A 17247-nucleotide genomic window follows, 5' to 3' on the forward strand; every position below is an offset into this window, starting at 1 on the left:
TGGCGAACAATATGTTATGAAGCTTATAGAAGATAAGTGGGAACTAACCACAAGAAAACCACACTCACACATGTGTAGACTAACAGAAAACCTTTATTCTAAACAAGGGAGTTGGGGAAATAGAAGTTCTATCATCATCATCGATAAATGACAACATCAGTTGAATCACAGGGAGGGGGTGCTAACAGAGATTGGCACAGCCGCTATTCCAGGCGTCGACGTAGGACTGGACTGAAACAACACAACAAATACAGGGTCAGAAAATGTTAAATTTTTAAAGTCAACTATACAGAAATGTTAGGTACGAAAACAATGTGTAAAACTCGCTACAATTTGTCATATGTGCAGAAAGTATCACGATGGAAATTCTGTTACACATAAAGCTGCATTATGTAACATTAGGACGATACAAAAAGTCATTTTTTTGGTCATTTCTTTGCGAAGTAACTTGAGTCAGCACTGCTCCATTGAGATAATTGCACAAATATGTTGGAATATGGAAGTAAATTAAAGATTACACGAAGATATTTACAATTGAAATAATTTAGGTGAAAAAATGTTACAAAATTCCCATTTCATGCTTTTATAAGCGTTTGAACCCACCAATATGGCCGCCTCTAAACTACGTCATAGTCACGTGACTGCAAATGCCCTGTAGACACTCACCAGTTTTAGAAGCAGGTGGGTTCTCCCTGCTGAGTGCGGGTTCCCTTGATCTCCGTGCCGTCCGGCAGGGAGCACCAGCACTCCCCGGTCAGACCGTCACACTGCACGGGAGCGTAGAAACCTTCGGGCGTGCAGGTCGGCTTGTAGGCGCCCGTCTGGAGGGCCATGGCCTATCGGGAAAAACAAGAAAACACGGTCAACACTATAGTCTCCACCAGACTAACAACACGGGTTCAAAAACAGTGAAATTTATAACCGCATCCTCGTTCAAAAACACTAAGAACGTTATTTTCCACCAAAGCTGGAACTGGAGTTTATTACTGTTCAAACTGAGTAAGTGACAGCTAGTAGTCCAAGGAAAGGACACAAGTACATAAAAAGGCTAAAAACCCTAGGATTAGATCTACGTACAGCTAACATAAAATTACATAACATTCATCCATTATGTCAAAATAACGAGAGGTATGTGTATGTGCTTCAAGTTTTTAGAGTCACTGATATTCCCGTGTGATAACATTGTGTGTATTTCATATGGCAAGGTGTTCCACTTTGCAATAGTTCTGTATGTGAAAGCGTGTTTTGATGCTGTTTTTGGTTTGTGTTGAATGTGTTGCATATCTAGTCTTGTAGCACTGTTGATTGAAATGAAGCACGTACTGTATTTTGCCTTGTAGATATCTGAGTTGATTGATTTGTTTGTTAAGGGTGAATCGTGACCCGCATTAACTCTAGATCCATATCCCGGGTGCAGGCATGAAACATAAACATCCTTGTCGTACCAGGTACGGTATACGTACTATCACGTTCTTTCACACGTGCTGTTATTGTATTGACCTGGAGTCCGTTTAAGGGACCTAACGGTCACATTTACTCCAGTGTTTACTCATAGTGCACAGAAAGGACAAACTGGATTTCACCGGCCATTACAAACCGCAGAATGGAAATATGCGAAGTAAGTCATACAGAACACAAAAACTAGAAGACTAGACTATCGTTAAAGAACAAATACAGTAATTTCAGTTTTGGTGTCTTTTAACTCAAAATCCTATTTGCAAAAGGTGATCCATTGGTTTTTACCAGTCCCGCACACATACAATTGTAGGGGTGATATTTGACCTAAATCCATGTTCACGTTTGATGACTGCCTATTCCACCAGTAGGCTGCGGTGACGTAATGGGTCCTCTTAATCTAATTAACTAGCTATGAAATCACTACTCTGTTAACATTAGTACATAATTATATATTGTTGGCAACCGTCTGTCTCCGAAGACAATGGTACCGCACCATGGTACAGTCTGTATCCGTGTGTTTGTTACAGTGACTGCTGTGGTTGTATAGTCCGATGTTTTGCTTTACTGACTCTGTTACAGTTTTTCTTTATCAAACAACACAGAAACGTACTTAAGACATAACGGTGAGCAAGTATAGCAAATAGCTACATGTAATCCTAGCCTCGCCATTGTCAAAGAAAAATACAGTTACAATGACAAATAATAATGATAACAAAACAGCGACACAGTTTTTACACTTGGCCCCGTAGCGGTTGATGTTACTGATACTGATATCTGTTGTAGATTTATAGCCTGGTTACGAAACCTAATATTTGCGGAGAGGAAGGAAGAGACTGTACAACAGTCAAATGCAGACTTTGTTTCTATGTGTTGTATGTATATTATGATTATGTCGGTGTGGTGAAGCTGTATGTTCTGTTCGTGGTTACATTGTATTTTTATGTATATGTAAGGTCAGTGCAATTCAGCGGTACGTCCATAATTTTTATGTACTGCTGCCATGATGACAATTGCTTGAATAAAGAATAAAGATATAAAAAAGACTCGGCAGCTAAAATATGTTTGATAGCCAGGCTAGCTACAGAGATGCAGAGAGCGAAACTTACCGCGTTGTTAGCGTACAGCATGGAGTACTCTTGCCGCTGTGTCTCGCACTGGGTCGGGGCGTCCTGGGCTGGATCTGAGGGAAGGGACAGAAATATAATCACGTACAGGTTGATTTTTCATGACCGAAAACGATTGCTCTTCTTTTGCTATGCTCCGTGTGTTTTTTTCGGTTAACTGGATCAACGGACCCTTTACGGATGCTTTAACTAGTTTAAGGTGTCCTTCTGGTGGCAATTTGAAGGTTCTGAATGTGTGTCAGGGCCTTGAGTTGGCCTACACGAACAGGTACATGAATAGGGCATAATAGCGGCTTGTGTACGTACCACTAGCGGGGGCGACGCACGTCCCTACCCGCCCGTCCTCCCCGAGCGGCCCCACGATGACGTTGATGACCTGGTCGGTGTCGTCCTTCTCACACACCAGGCCGGCCGCACAGGTCCCGTACACCCCGTACGGCCCGTCACACCGCTCCCCCTGGACCTGTCAGGTACGGCAGGAAAACAACAAAACTTCCATATTGTAATCTCCAAGCAGATCCCTTTCGGCGGCAAAAAGACAGTATCAAATTGGCAAGGCAGTATCCACTAGCCAGAGAAGGTCGACGGCCACCGACGGGTTGGATTAGCGACAAAAACAAAAGACAAAAACGGCCATATATAAAAAGCTAACGATCATTCCCCACAACCTCTGCTTGGAGAGTACCATATTGAACAACAGCCCATAGGAGACAATTCTCCATGAAGTAATTATGATGTGATGATATTATTATTGATATTATGATGAATTATGATGATAATTACTAAGGTGTTTGATGCCCTCGTTTACAACCGACATGCCAAATTTCAGCCAAATCCATCACATGAATAAATATTAAACGGATCTTAATTTTTCTAGGTGCGAAGACAGACTCAGACTACTAGTATGTACGAATGCAGCAAACGGGATCGTACTTATGTTCAGCTGCGAACCCACGGAAACAACTTATTACAATACTCTGTCGGGGGTCATTGACCTCCCTCGCGGAGTGGAAAAAAAGGCCATATGGTTTATGATAAGTGCAATTAAATTAATAAGAAGATCACTGACAGGCATATGCTGTATGGTGTGATCACATACAGGTCAGCAGTGGTCGGGGCGTGGTTGGCAGTCAAATTTGATTCAAATTTAACTGAAATTTGATTCAACGCTTACAGAAAGGTAGGCCTGGTCTAGATCTGGGTCTAGACCGAACTTCAGTCAACCTTTGGTTGATTGGGGAAAGGTTTTGAGTGCGTGACAGAGGCTTTAGCATTAGGAACGCACGAACCTTGGCGCAGACGTCGCAGCAGCCGCACGGGTCCCGGACGGTGCCCGCCGGACAGTTGGTGGGGGCCGGGCCGCAGAACTGCGCCAGGTTGTCGTAGTCACACACGCACGACAGGCCATAGACGCTACAAGCACAGGGGAGAATATCAACCAAGAAGTAACGCCATGAACTGCATGAAACCCTAGCTAAAAGCTAAATATACATGTATGCGCTTCAGGCATAAGGGAGAACATCAAGCAACAAGTAAAGCTATGCACTGCATGAAGCACTATCTTTAAGCGTAAAAGCTAAAGCTACATGTATACGCAAACGAAGAAAAGGAATCTTTATGCATACTTTAATTAATATGTGAGTAAGGATGGATTTTGTCTTGTGATGCTGTCATACAACAAAGTCTCGGACTTACTGCCCAATTTTAGTTCAAAGTGTACACGAATTCGTTTTCCATATAGAATCTTTCCATGTGTCATTGACTGACCGATTGGCTATAGCCTGGCCAGCGGACTCGAGATTGGGAGGTCAGGGGTTCGATCCCGGATATTATGCTGGCTATAGACTTGTGTCCTTTGGAAAGGCATTTAATACTCCGCCCAGGTGTAAAATGGGTACCTGACTCTGAAGGCGGTGGAAGGAGAGGGAGGCACCAGTCAATACTGTGCCCCTAGACACAACTTGTACTAACAACCAAAAAAGCTACGGGACTACCTTTATTTTATTACCTTTTTTATAGAATTGTTCGGGGTAGAATTTTATATCATCAACAACAATATGGCCCTCTTACTATTTGTATCAGATATTATTTCAAATGCCACCCGGGGGCAGATATGTAGGGCCTATTCAATTTGTGACAAGGTGCTCGACGTGATACTGTATTAACAGGTACTTCTACATGTAGTTATCAACTTGTTAAACGAGTTGGCCAATACACATACATTATTCGTAAAAGTTCACCATGACTTTGCACTATCTCTTAAAGTAGCAACATTCACTAGACAAAATCCTTTCTTTACGCACGGAAAAAAAATTCATTTCTTTCCCTGCGTTTACCTTTAGACATGCTTTAAGCTATGCTTCAAGGTGGGATTCCGTGTCCGTGTAGTGATTTAACCTTGAAATTACTTCTTCTCCGTGACGAGAAGGCAGCTGGTGTGTGTTCAGTCTGTGTAGATTTATTGCCATATCTGCCGCGTCAGGAAGTTCTAGTTGACTGCTCGGCAATATCGTCCGACATTTTTCTCACAACCTTCAGTAACTGTCCTACTAAAAACGTACACACGTAACCTAGGTAATTCATGCATGGATGTGACGTATTCTCTCCGCATAAGATTCGATATTTAAGCATGCCGAAAAAGCATTCGTAAATGTTCCGTTGTCCCAGTTGGCTGAAGAAAACGGAGCCTTTACGCGAGTTTTAAGCTTTGCTTAAACGTCGAATTTCATGCAGTGATATGTCTCTGTGTAGTATTAGCGCAAACACCTACCTGTAAACGAAGCAAAGAAGGATACAAACGGTCTTCATCTTGCTCTCTAAGTTTGCTGCTGCGACGAAGTCGTCCTATCGTCCACTGATCGTCTTTTTTTCTGAGCTCGGTCTGTGAAAGCTGTCCGACTATAAAGCCCTGTCCTTTATAAACCCACTGGTCACTTCACAAGTTGATAAATTTCCCGGGCTTTTGAATGAAAACTCTGGTTGGTTACGGGTTATCATACATGCACGTGGTGAGGCCGGAATGTGCACTGTTTCACCTACAGCTTAGCGGATATGCTAAACAAACCCGGCAAAGAATGCCCCCATTCAACAAATAAAGTGTAAAGCTTGCAATCTCTCCACCTTTTATTGGAAGAATAATACGATCCATTCTTCAACTGTTCTCCGCTTTCTTGAAGTAAAATATTAGGGGTGGTGACAGAATGGTCGCCAAGACAACTGGGAATATTTTGACCAAACATGTGTTGTCGTGCTTACCGACCTCTGACTGTCCATCACTTGAGATTCAGTCGGCACACAAGCACGCGCGCTTTCGTTTGATCGTTTCTGTCAGATTGGGGAATATCAGACCACTAGAACAGCTGTGGCCACCTTAAGAGTCAATGAAAACACACATCATTTGAGTCTTTTCTGGTTTAATGCCCATTAATGATGCTAATGTACTTCATGAGTGTACACGGGCACTTCAGGATACTTTTGTATTAGGACATCTTTTGTCCGCCCTGAATTATATCTCAAATCTTATTTTATAGAAAAATGCTGCCGGCAGCGCAACTTCTCATGAACGTAGCGGCTTCTTAATGCTTCAAGGCCAACATTAAGACTTTTGTGTACAGCGTTTTTTTTATCCACAATAGAACTCATGACGACATTCTCAGTGTCCATTTCCTACACCAATCGTTATCTGATGTAGATGAATCGGGTTTTGACAATGTCGCTTTCCAAATGTAGACCTGAACGAACAATAATATCTCCGTTTGTTCCTGTGTAGGACAATAGTCGGTGGTTTCTTTTATAGAACCTTTTTGCCCCATGACGTCAATACCGAGTATGTTAAAGGGATAAATCTCGGCAAAGACGCCTTGAGAGGTACCACGCCTTGACCTTACAGATGAAAGTTGATCTGTACTGATGAATTATACGATTGCAAAAAGTAAATTTCTCTTACAGAACATTTTGTCGGAAGGAACGATAGACTTGTTCAACTTTGATCGACATATGTGAGAACGAGAAGTTCATGTGTGTTTGTTAAAACCACTGTCACACATTCAGAACATTCCGTCGACCTCAAACCAACCAAGGTTGTCTGTAGTCCGGGAGCAGTCTGACCAGATTTCTATACGAATCGTATCGAATTTGAGTTAAATTTGAGTCAAACTAAAAGTATTACGATAAGAATGCACAAGAGACAATAAATTTTATGTCGATCTAATACCATACAATCTTTGTACCGTAGAGCTCTAGAAATATATGTATATACATAATGTTACTGGCCTAGAAAATCGAATCGGAACATACCCCGGCCAAACTCGTCTTCGGTAAAATAACATTGGTTTTACAACAGATTATATTCATCAACTTCTGTCTGTCTTCAATTGGTGGGAGATTTTGTTAGTAGGAAGTGAACTTCATCGTCAACATTTCTTTGCACTTGGAACAACGGCGCTCTTGGCAACTACTGTACGTTTCAATGGCTGCAGAGGTTAGAACACAGTGAATGATTATGAACGAGCCAAGTACTCAAGTTTACAAACACTTGAAGTTCACATCTACACATGTCGATCAAAGTTGAACAAGTTTATCTTTTCTTCCAACAAGTGACATTTACTTTTTTCTATAGTATATTTCATCAGTACAGATCACCTTTCATGTGTAAGGTCATGTGTTACCTCTCAAGGCGTTTTCATTATTTGCTGAGATTTGCCATTTTAACGTGCTCGGTAACAACATTGACGTCATGGGGCAACAAAAAGTTTCTGTAGGAGAAATCCCTGCCTATTATCCTGAACAGGAACAAACATTTGGGCGGAGGTATGATTGTTCGTTCAGGTCTACATTTGGAAAGCCACATTGTGGAAATAGAATCAGAACCCGATCCATCTACATCACATAACGATCGGTGCGGGAAATGGACATTGAGAATGTCGTCATGAGTTCTATTCTGGGTGAAAACCGGTTGTACACAAAAGTTTTTGTGTTGGCCTTGAAGCGCTGCCGCATTGTGATTGATCTTTCGTCTTGGCTAATTGTGGCGTGTATGGAACATGGCTTGTGCAACTGTACGTACCGGTTACATCATTCTTTAAAGACGCTTTAAAGGTAGCCTCTACCAGGCACCGCGGATCGCTGGAAAAATAGTAGAAATTGGCCGAAATAATCCAGGGCCATAGAAGCTCCAATTTGCGACCCACGGAAATCCGGATCTTCTCTGGTATACTATTCCTTTATTTCGGCCAACTTCTACTATTTTTCCAGCGATCCGCGGTGCCTGGTAGAGGCTACTTTAAAGGCATCCAGCGCAGTTTTTAGGTACCACCCAAAAAATAAAGGAATCATCTTGTGGCTTGTTTCTGCAGTTTTAAATGCCCAGAGTATGAAATGCTGACTCAAATGTGCTAATGTGAAGCAGTATGTGTCAATATCACAAAAATTGCCTTATTCAGAATATTTCCAGTTTTGCTGCTCTAAAATCGCATTGGATGCCTTTAAAGCTCCTATCACACATAGCCGAATATGGCCTCCCAAACTCCCCCCAACCATGGTATAGGTCGGGAGCAAGGTCGGCTATAGTTGGCTGGTGTTGTGAGAGGTCGGCTACTGTCCGGCTGCACTAGCCGAATGTTTCAACATGGCAAAATTTAAAACATTCGTGTGTGGACGGGAAGTTCGGCCATGGTTGGGGACTCATTGACTTGACTTGTATTCGGGCGGCAGTAGGTCAGTAGTATTCGGGAGTCAAATTTGACTCAAATTGAACTCAAATTCGATTTTTTTAAAGGAGTAGTTCAGTGCAAGGCCTATACGACCACTTCTCGGCATTGCACTAGAAATATGAGAGAAACATGGCTATGTCAAGAGATGGCGGTGAATATTTGATCTGAAAGCCTGTAGATTGTAGGTTGGTGGGAAACACTTGTCAGGGAGGGAAAAGCTTGGCCGTACGGGGAAAGAAACTGTCACTGTAAAAAGATTTCGAAGAAGGAATTTATTCATTTCGTTCATAAATGCGTGGCTTATAGTCTGGTGGTCAGATTGCTCGGTCAAACTTGTTTGGTTGGTGGTCAGGAGAAGGGTCCGAATGTGTGACAGGGGCTTAGCGGTTATATCATCTCCGGCGGCGGGGTTATTGTTTGGGTCCGTTGCCCCTCACGGCGGATTAACAACATCAACACCTGGTACGTGATGACAGGCGAGTCGCGCGGGTTCGTGTCATGTCTCTGCCGTCAACAGATAAAGTAGCCCCGATAAGAGGTGCCATCCTGAAGTGTTTTCACCTGGTCCGTTCCCACCTGTGGCACGAACGTCTCTTTTCTCTTAAGGCAGTTAAGGTCCAGTCACTGGACATCAGTGTGGGGCAACAAGAATGACGTGTTTGAACACAGGGGTTATCAGAAAGGTGACTAACCGGAAGGGCTAAAGGGGTGAGAAGTTCAACAGCCTAGGGAACAGTTGTTAGTCCGTCGTACATCCGTCCTACCACAGACGTACGACAGACTGGAGTGTGTAACATGAACGGCGTGTTTAAATAGAACCTGGGGTTATCAGAAAGGTGAACGATCGGAAAGGCTGCAGGGGTTAAAAGTTCAACAGCCTATCTAGCTAGGGAACAGTTGTTAGTCTGTCGTATACCGTCTTAGAAGAGTTGTACGACAGATGTGCAACAAGAACCTGGGGTTATCAGAAAGGGGAATGATCGGAAAGGCTACAGGGGTGAAAAGTTCAACAGCCTGGGGAACAGTTGTTCTACCACAGACGTACGACAGACTCGGTGCAACAAGAACGACGTGTTTAAATAGAACCTGGGGTTATCAGAAAGGTGAACGATCGGAAAGGCTGCAGGGGTGAGGAGTTCAACAGCCGAGGGAACAGTTGTTAGTCAGTTGCACGACTGATGAGCAACAATAGTGGCGTATTTAAACTTGATTGCGGATGTTATAGCTTTCGTGAAACAATGTTGAGATAATACAGTAAAATGTGTAATTGTAAAGTCTTTCTCTGTCCATTTCCACATTTGTAATGAGTATGATATATATATATACATGTATATTGGAACTACAGACCTACCTGGTATAATGTTACTGTATTGCAATTAAGGTGTCCAAAAATATACTTAAAGTAAAAAATGGACTTAATAAGCACATTTTACCAACAAAGAGTGCATCTTTATAAAAATGTTGCTTTATTAAAGATAAATTTTTACAGGGAATAATTAATAGAAATCATATCACTGGGACCAAATCTACCAGTAATGGCTATGTATACATCATCATTACCTTTGTTCCCTCAACATGACCTATATGCTGATGTTGCCTTATCAAATAAGATTTTAGTGTGGATTTTCATTAAGTACATGTATGTCCACATTTTACTGGTAAAACTAAGCTAGCTAAAAGATAGACATTTCCCTGGAAAAGAAAGAATTGGTCCATGTGTGTTTGTATACATATACAAGTATAAACTGAATGGCAGTGATTATTACAGTTATCATCTGTAACACTCTGTACAGAAAGATATCAGATTGGACAATACTGTTACGCCACCTTGTGACAAAGCAAGGAATTGCACCTTGGTCTTTCAATACTGAATTAGTGACTTGACACCTGTATTTCAGAATGAAGGCAACTTTTTTTGCCAAACTTTTTTTAATCACACACTGGCATCAGTCTTGGGGTTCCCAGAGGATCTGTATCTGTATAGCCGGTATAATTGCCCTTTGGTGTAACACTCCAGCTTCAATAAGGATGTCATCCATATAATCAAATCAACATGGCCTGATGGCGCATTATAAAATGGATCCCTCAAACTCAAACTCCAGACCGGTTCCCTCCAGTTTCTCCCTGTACTTGGCATCAAAAGCCCGGCTCTGTTCCGGTGTGAAATAGTTTTTCCAGTCACCAACAACACCTGAGTTAACAATGTAAGATGTCTGTTAAAAGCTAAAATGATTCATAATCATACATGTATGACTAAGATATAAATAAAATACCATTTAATACATAAAAAAGTAACTCCTGAAAGCTTTGCTCTTCAAATGTTCTTCACAACTTACATCTCTGCAATAAGTTGAATAAGGTTGATTTTTCAAATTCTAAGTTAATTGTACATTATATATCATACTTAGCAATCAACAGAATCTTTTTATGTTGAGAATCATCTTTTGTTTTCAAGATACAGAGCAGAAGACATGGTTAGGGACCATATGTGCTATTTGGAAGTACCTTAAGGAGAGGAGCATTAGGGGCTAGGGCCTGAGCATTTGTTCCTTTCGTTTGTATGATGTTAATTTCCTTTCGTGCCATATGTGTGTTCTTTTACAATGTTATCTGTTCATAATCATTTTTATCATATACTGCATGTTTTTATTTTTGTATGAACCCTGGAAGACTAGCCTGTTTTGGCCAAAGGGTATCAATATAAAGACAACTAGAGAAGTAACATTTGCAAAGCAAATGCATTTATAATTTATGTTTACCTTTGGACATGGTCTGCCCTGTTAATTTTTACTCAAACACATTCACATACATGTACATGTACTACGAGTATATGGTGACAGGAGTAGAGCAGACCTTGAAATTGCAACATTATGTAACCCAACACCAGTCACCATGGTGACAGACGTCAACAAATCATGTCATTGGCCAGGTCAGAGGTTAGTATTTGGAACAGAAGAGGAGGAAGAAACTGAGTAAAAACAATATGTTTTCCTTCCGTAAACATAATAAACTTTAAGACTTTTTAAGCAGGTATTCAGGCAGGCTTATGGGATCTAATTAAGACCTTTTCTGGCCATCACGGTCCTGTGCTTGAGGTGGGAGTCACCCAACGTTTCTTTCATGTTGTGGAATGAGCTTTCCTCGGCAATACGTCTGATGGTGACATCATCAAGGTCCACCTCAAGAAACTCCATCACAGTCTTCACAGCATCTGTCGGGTTCTTAAAGGAAAGTAGAAGGACATGCTCCTTTGAATATTCTGGGAATGCGATTCTGTATCTTAAAGCTTAACAAACCTTATGCGATACAGATACGCATGGCAAAAGGCAGTAACTTGCTATTTAGATACAGAAGCCGGTGTGTTATGCTGAAGGCTGCATGGTTATACTGGCTATACAGATACAGAAGCTGGTGTGTTACACCGAAGGGCGGTTATACCGGCTATACAGATACAGAAGCTTAGGGTGTGTTACACTAAAGGGCAGTTATTCCGGCTATTCGGATACAGAAGCTGGTGTGTTACACCGAGGGGCGGTTATGCCGACACTCATACAATACACACAATACACACTCATATACAGAAACAGAAGCTGATATGTTATACTGAGGGTCAAGTATACCAACTATACACAGTCATATACAGATACAGAAGCTGATACGTTATACTGAGGGGCAGTTATACCAACTATACACACTGATATACAGATACAGAAGCCGGCATGTTACTCTGAGGGAAGGTTATACTGGCTGTACACATTGATATACAGATGCAGAAGCTGAATCAGATATGTTATACCGAGGGGCAGTTATACCAACTATACACACTGAGATACAGATCTAGAGTGAAGAAAGTGTTCCTCACCCTCTGAACATCCTCGTACTTAAGAAACAGGAAGTGGGGGTCGTGTCTCTTCTCCCACCAGGACAACACGTGATCAAAGAAGTCACCAAAAACAACTTTAATTACAGAATGAAAAGGATAATTATCATATGGCAATAAAACATGTGGCACGGTAATTGTTATCTTTAATGTAAGGCAGAACAACTTCCCTAGTCTAATATTTTTGTAATACAATGTAGCAATTAGTCCACATTATGAAATCAATATTAAAGGCAACCAATGCAATTTCAGGACGGCAAAACAAAAAATATTCTGGATGAGGAAATTAAATCTGTCTGATATTGACATTTACTGCAATTTCTTGTTCTTTAAAATTTGTGTCATATATTTGTAAATATCAGTGCAATTCAGGCAACTTATTTGTTATGATGAAATGTCAATAATGAATCCAAGTTAATTATTATACATCTTTGCAGTTGTCTTCCTCTGTCTTCAAAAAAGAAGTCAAACCCAGTAGTTTTAGGAGTTATTAGTATAGTTTATCAGTGTATTAATTGCCTGTTGTTATACCAAATGTAACGTTACTTGTTATACCTTCTGTACTTGCAATTAGTCCTCAGTTATGAATTTGCAATATAACAATTATGTTGAAATAAATGGGATTTGATGATGATGACTTCAGTGTGCCAAAGTACCTTCTCCAGACAAGAAGAGGTTGAAAAATCTGTCCCAAGTAACAAAATAAGCTGCGATGCGACCGAAATAGAAGTAATTCCTCATGATATCCAGGCTGAAGTGATAGTAGGACACGGCGACGTCCTTCGGATTCCTCATTATCACTATGACCTTCACCTGGAGATTAGAGGACAACTGGATAAGTACCACTGATTATGAGGTATATTTAGTACAGTGGATACAGTAGTCGTCCCTCAGTAAGTCACCAGTGGAGCCTCATAGTTCTTGACCTTTCATGAAACCGACAGGGGGAAACCAGTCATGACAGGCTGAATAAAAGTTCTAAAGAGCAACAATGTGGCTCCAGATGTCTTACTGAGGGACAACTGCAGTGTGAAAGATTTCAGTTACATGTAGCTTGAGGAATGAATCCAATACCACCCCCATGAGTAGGGTTGATTCAACTTACTGACACTTTGTAAAGAAGATTTTACATTAAGTATGATCCTAATGTTACGTAAGGCAGCTTTAGGGGGGCCTGCATGGGGGGTAGTTATTACGAATTACGCAAAATTTTCGCCGCCGATTACGAATTACGTTAAAGTCTCAGAGCTGATTACGACTTTACAATTTGTGGCTACTATGTTCTATTATGAATTACGTTGATTTTTTTGTGGAGGCCGCCTACGAATTACGAAGTCTAAAAAGGCCTGATTACGCCTTACGAAAAAGGGCATGCAGGCCCTCCTTTAGGACACATTTTTCCAACTAGGGTGAAAGATTCATAAGACCTGGCAGAATTATGTGTTTAGTGAAGACTTTGCATTTAATCTCCATGCAGACTCTGTGGGGCAAGGGGAGTCATATAATAGATATTGGCTGCCTGTATCCATTGGCGGCCAATATAGACTCTCTTTGCCCTCCAGAATCTGCTTGGAGATACTGATAGAGGCTCAATGCAGAATGTACAGTTACTATTTGAGATTAGCTTTAACGAAGTACATACAAGTAGTCTTCAACATGAAGCCTATATGGTACAACAAGAGCTAAGCCTATATGGTACAACAAGAGCTAGATTGCCAAAAAACCACCCTGCTGGTTATCTATAGGAAACTGTTAGAGGAGTCCGGCTTTGCCCATCTGGGCAAGAACATGCAATAAAAATTTATATCATTTGTTACATTGCCCTGAGGGTGGGCTATCCCCGGGGGTGCTGCATCAGGACCCAGGTGGGTGAGGATGACCCGCAGGGAGGGGCTATCCTCAAGCAGGACGTGTGTCGTCTGGGGAAGCTCGGGATGGTGGAACTCCAGCTTAGCGAAAGCGCGGTCTTCTGATGTCATCTCACTCCTCCCAGCAGCCTGCAGGACTCTGCTGACCATCTCCAGAATCCAGTTGGTTCCTGTTGGCAGTTGTTTGTTTCATTTGTTTGTTTATTTTTAGGTATTTATCCTTGGTCATATCATCCATTCAACTGACAGAAAGGTATTCTAGCATTTCCTCATAAATTATGCAAATGAGGTAATGACATGTTAATGATATTCACCCTCACTTAAGGCCACACCAATTTAATTTGTTGGTTCTCGGATTCGCCTCTTCGTTTTTTTCTGATTTGAAAAAAAAAAAATTGATTCTTATCCTGAATCAAGTGAAAAATGCTCATGTTTTGCCCCCAACAGTTGAGGAAAGTCCTTTTCTTCCTAGTTGTTACAGTTTTCTCATCTATCATTGCAGTGGTTTGATTAAAAGTTCAAAATTCAATGTTTAAATTTTAACCCAGCCTTTTGTGTTGACTTCATGACTCATTTCGTACCATTTAAGCCTATAATAGGATGCCTAGACCTGTTTTTATTTTTTTTTTCGCCCTTTCGCTTCATATTTTTTCTGAAAAAATCTGAGAACCAACAAATTAAATTGGTGTGGCCTAACTTCCAAATGCAGTATGTATGAAATTTTCTAAAAATCTAATTATGCCAAGCATCACTTAAGCTACATGTAGCAATATAAGATAAAACTAGAAAGGCCAATATTTGCTTTGGAGCAAATACAGCGATGGGTTCACCACATTTTACGACATGGCAGGGAAAGAATGGGAAACACAAGGGAAAACAATGATTTACATTGATATAACTATAATATGAAGTAAAATACAACTAAAACAACAGTTGGATAGCTATTCCCTACTTTATTGGTTAGGATTTTTAATTGCATAATGCAAACTGTTGATTTTCAAATAAAAAAAAACGTCCATGCCCGGCATTCCAATGCTGGAGCAGGAAAGCTTGAAATACCTACCAAAACACTTGAATACAGACATACTGTCAGTATGGAAATGCTTCTGTGCAGGTGTTAATCAAGTTAAATCCCAACAGCCAATCAGCAAGAAGTATAGAGGAAAGCTGCATGCCTATTGGTTGATGCCCTGCATTCCATTCTGATGACTCATGCCCAAACGTGGTAAACAAGGCAGACTAACACAGTAATACATTTGCTATAACACAGCCAAAAAACTCAAATAAAACCATTCTAAAAGCCTGTATCACAATAATTTAAAAAACGCCTAGGGGTATTTGCCCACTGTACCTCCATACCAAATTTCAGGACCTTAGGCCCTAAAATGAAGAAGCTGAATCCATTTAAAGATATGGCAGGAGGAGGAGGAGAAGGAGGAGAAGGAGGAGGAGAAGAAACATCAGAAAAAGCAATATGGTTTCACCACACCACTTCGTGGTGTGGTGAACCCATAATCATGACGATCCGGCTTCTGGTTCTCAAGACCTACCCACCAACCCAACGTTTAAGGTCTCATTCCGGTATTCTTCCGCGTGGGTACTCTAAAGTAGATCGTACTAAAAATTAAATGCGTGTATGGATGTGTGTTTATATCCGCCAGAAATTGCATTTTAGCTAAGTCAGTTGGCGTAAACCGCTTGTGATATGAGAGGTTGTTTGTATGTGCTAAAATTAGTGGGTAAGTGTTGACATCCGCGCGACAGGTCGGATGTTTACACGCTGTTGTGATGGGTAATGCGGTCAGGAGGTAGCAGCGCTGGAGGACCTCTGGCGGAGAGTGGCCAAGTGCAGTTTATAATTAAATAAAAAGAGATTGTTGGGTTAGATCTGGTTGGGAATTTTTTGACGTAATGTAGGGCCATTGTGCTCAAAATTGATTGGATAGACTAGATGGCTGTCATTCAAATTATAGGGTTTTGGCCTATGTAAAGTTACGTATTTTGCCATAGGCGGCCATAGTTAACAAAAACTCAAGAATGAGACCTTAATTCCTATCCATCCACAGCTTATTGAGTTATTGTGCGACCCTTACGCTCGCCCCTATGGCGTTGCCAAAAAGGAGAAAGTACTGTGGCTTCTGTGGGTTTTGAAGGATTCCCTAGATCCACCAGGCACACCTGCACCGCTACAAAACGAGTAAAACAAGTCGGAAACACACATATCTGTTAAAATCAAATCGGCTTTGCCTGTTTTCGGGTAGCTGGCGATGACTATATCGTCGTCTCTCATCCGGAAGTTGGGCATCGCTTCCAGGTTCTCCCTGCTCACGAAGAAGGGATACACGATGCCTTTGTATTCGTGCAATGGCATGAGCCATGTTAGCCATCTGGTGACAAAATCCATGTTTAATATTGCACCGCTAACTTTCCAAGTTCAACCCTGGAGTGCCACGTGCAGCAGTGACATCTAGCGACTTTCTTTAAAAGTGCAGGTTTATCGATCACTACAAAAATATGTGGACTACGTCACCGCTTCCTGCGATCAATACGCAGGTGGGAGGGCAGCTGACTTTTGAAAGTTCCAAGTGGCTCCGCCGTATTTACAATTTCCCTCGGCGCTTTTGAGACATTTAATCATTAAATCAACAAGTTCAACCCAGGTTAGAGGAACGCGAAGCTGTACAGAGTCGAGAAAACGGGAGTATTTCGGCGATAGCTGCGTCCTCTCAAGTGGAAATCTGGCGGCTTTTGGTTGAGATAGCAACGGAACCGGAGGGCACTTCAACCAGAGAGGCTGGGATACTGCAAAAAACTCGGCTAGAACCAAACTTTTAGGAGTTATTTCGGTCTCTTGAGGATTTTGTACGTGTTTGTAGCCTCTTGTCGTGAGGTATGCATCAAAAGAAGACGTGAACGGAGCTTGCAGAAGGAAAGGAGATGCCGATCATGTGAGTCACGGAAGGAACGGGATTCAACAACGAGGTAAACAAAATAAACTACCCTTTCTTCTTCTCTTATATGTTTGTTTTCTTTTCCTTTTCAGGTTATTTTTTGATCCACAAATAGACCGATGTTTCTTATTTTCGTGTGCATCTTGCCCGCGAACATTGAAGAATCGTACCATCGAAATGACGTACAAAATCTAGCCAATTGATACACTCAAAAAACATCCAGAAAACTACACAAATTGTATGTAACATTTTCAC

At 41.4% G+C, this 17247-nt stretch overlaps 2 protein-coding genes across 2 annotated transcripts; both read right to left on the reverse strand.

Moving 5' to 3' along the window:
* Positions 1-92: 92 nt before the first annotated feature.
* LOC109485457 (thyroglobulin-like) lies at positions 93-5609 on the reverse strand. The gene is made up of 6 exons (XM_019789060.1): positions 5353-5609; positions 3872-3995; positions 2889-3045; positions 2565-2638; positions 667-836; positions 93-231 (listed from the first exon to the last, which is right to left on the reverse strand). The coding sequence occupies exons 1-5, from the start codon at positions 5388-5390 to the stop codon at positions 672-674; spliced, it is 558 nt and encodes a 185-aa protein (XP_019644619.1). The 5' UTR covers positions 5391-5609; the 3' UTR covers positions 93-231; positions 667-671.
* A 4747-nt stretch (positions 5610-10356) lies between these two features.
* LOC109485488 (sulfotransferase family cytosolic 1B member 1-like) lies at positions 10357-16442 on the reverse strand. The gene is made up of 6 exons (XM_019789159.1): positions 16289-16442; positions 13991-14211; positions 12830-12986; positions 12156-12250; positions 11358-11514; positions 10357-10484 (listed from the first exon to the last, which is right to left on the reverse strand). Exons 1-6 carry the CDS (start codon positions 16410-16412, stop codon positions 10363-10365), a joined length of 876 nt encoding a protein of 291 aa, XP_019644718.1. The 5' UTR covers positions 16413-16442; the 3' UTR covers positions 10357-10362.
* Positions 16443-17247: the final 805 nt, after the last annotated feature.

The sequence above is a fragment of the Branchiostoma belcheri genome, unplaced genomic scaffold (assembly GCF_001625305.1).
Source record: "Branchiostoma belcheri isolate BF01 breed outbred unplaced genomic scaffold, Haploidv18h27 scaffold76, whole genome shotgun sequence".
Lineage (NCBI taxonomy): Eukaryota > Metazoa > Chordata > Leptocardii > Amphioxiformes > Branchiostomatidae > Branchiostoma > Branchiostoma belcheri.

Bases quoted from the DNA above. Each gene is read 5' to 3' on its own strand.
- LOC109485457 (XM_019789060.1), bottom strand. From the start codon at position 5,390: ATGAAGACCGTTTGTATCCTTCTTTGCTTCGTTTACAG. The intron at 3,996-5,352 runs GTAGGTGTTTGC...CTGTGCTTGTAG, and splicing joins CTTCTTTGCTTCGTTTACAG to CGTCTATGGCCTGTCGTGCG. The intron at 837-2,564 runs GTAAGTTTCGCT...TTTTCCCGATAG, and splicing joins TGCTGTACGCTAACAACGCG to GCCATGGCCCTCCAGACGGG.
- LOC109485488 (XM_019789159.1), bottom strand. From the start codon at position 16,412: ATGCCATTGCACGAATACAAAGGCATCGTGTATCCCTTCTTCGTGAGC. The intron at 11,515-12,155 runs GTGAGGAACACT...CTTTCCTTTAAG, and splicing joins AGTACGAGGATGTTCAGAGG to AACCCGACAGATGCTGTGAA. The intron at 10,485-11,357 runs GTCTTAATTAGA...TTGTTAACTCAG, and splicing joins GACCGTGATGGCCAGAAAAG to GTGTTGTTGGTGACTGGAAA.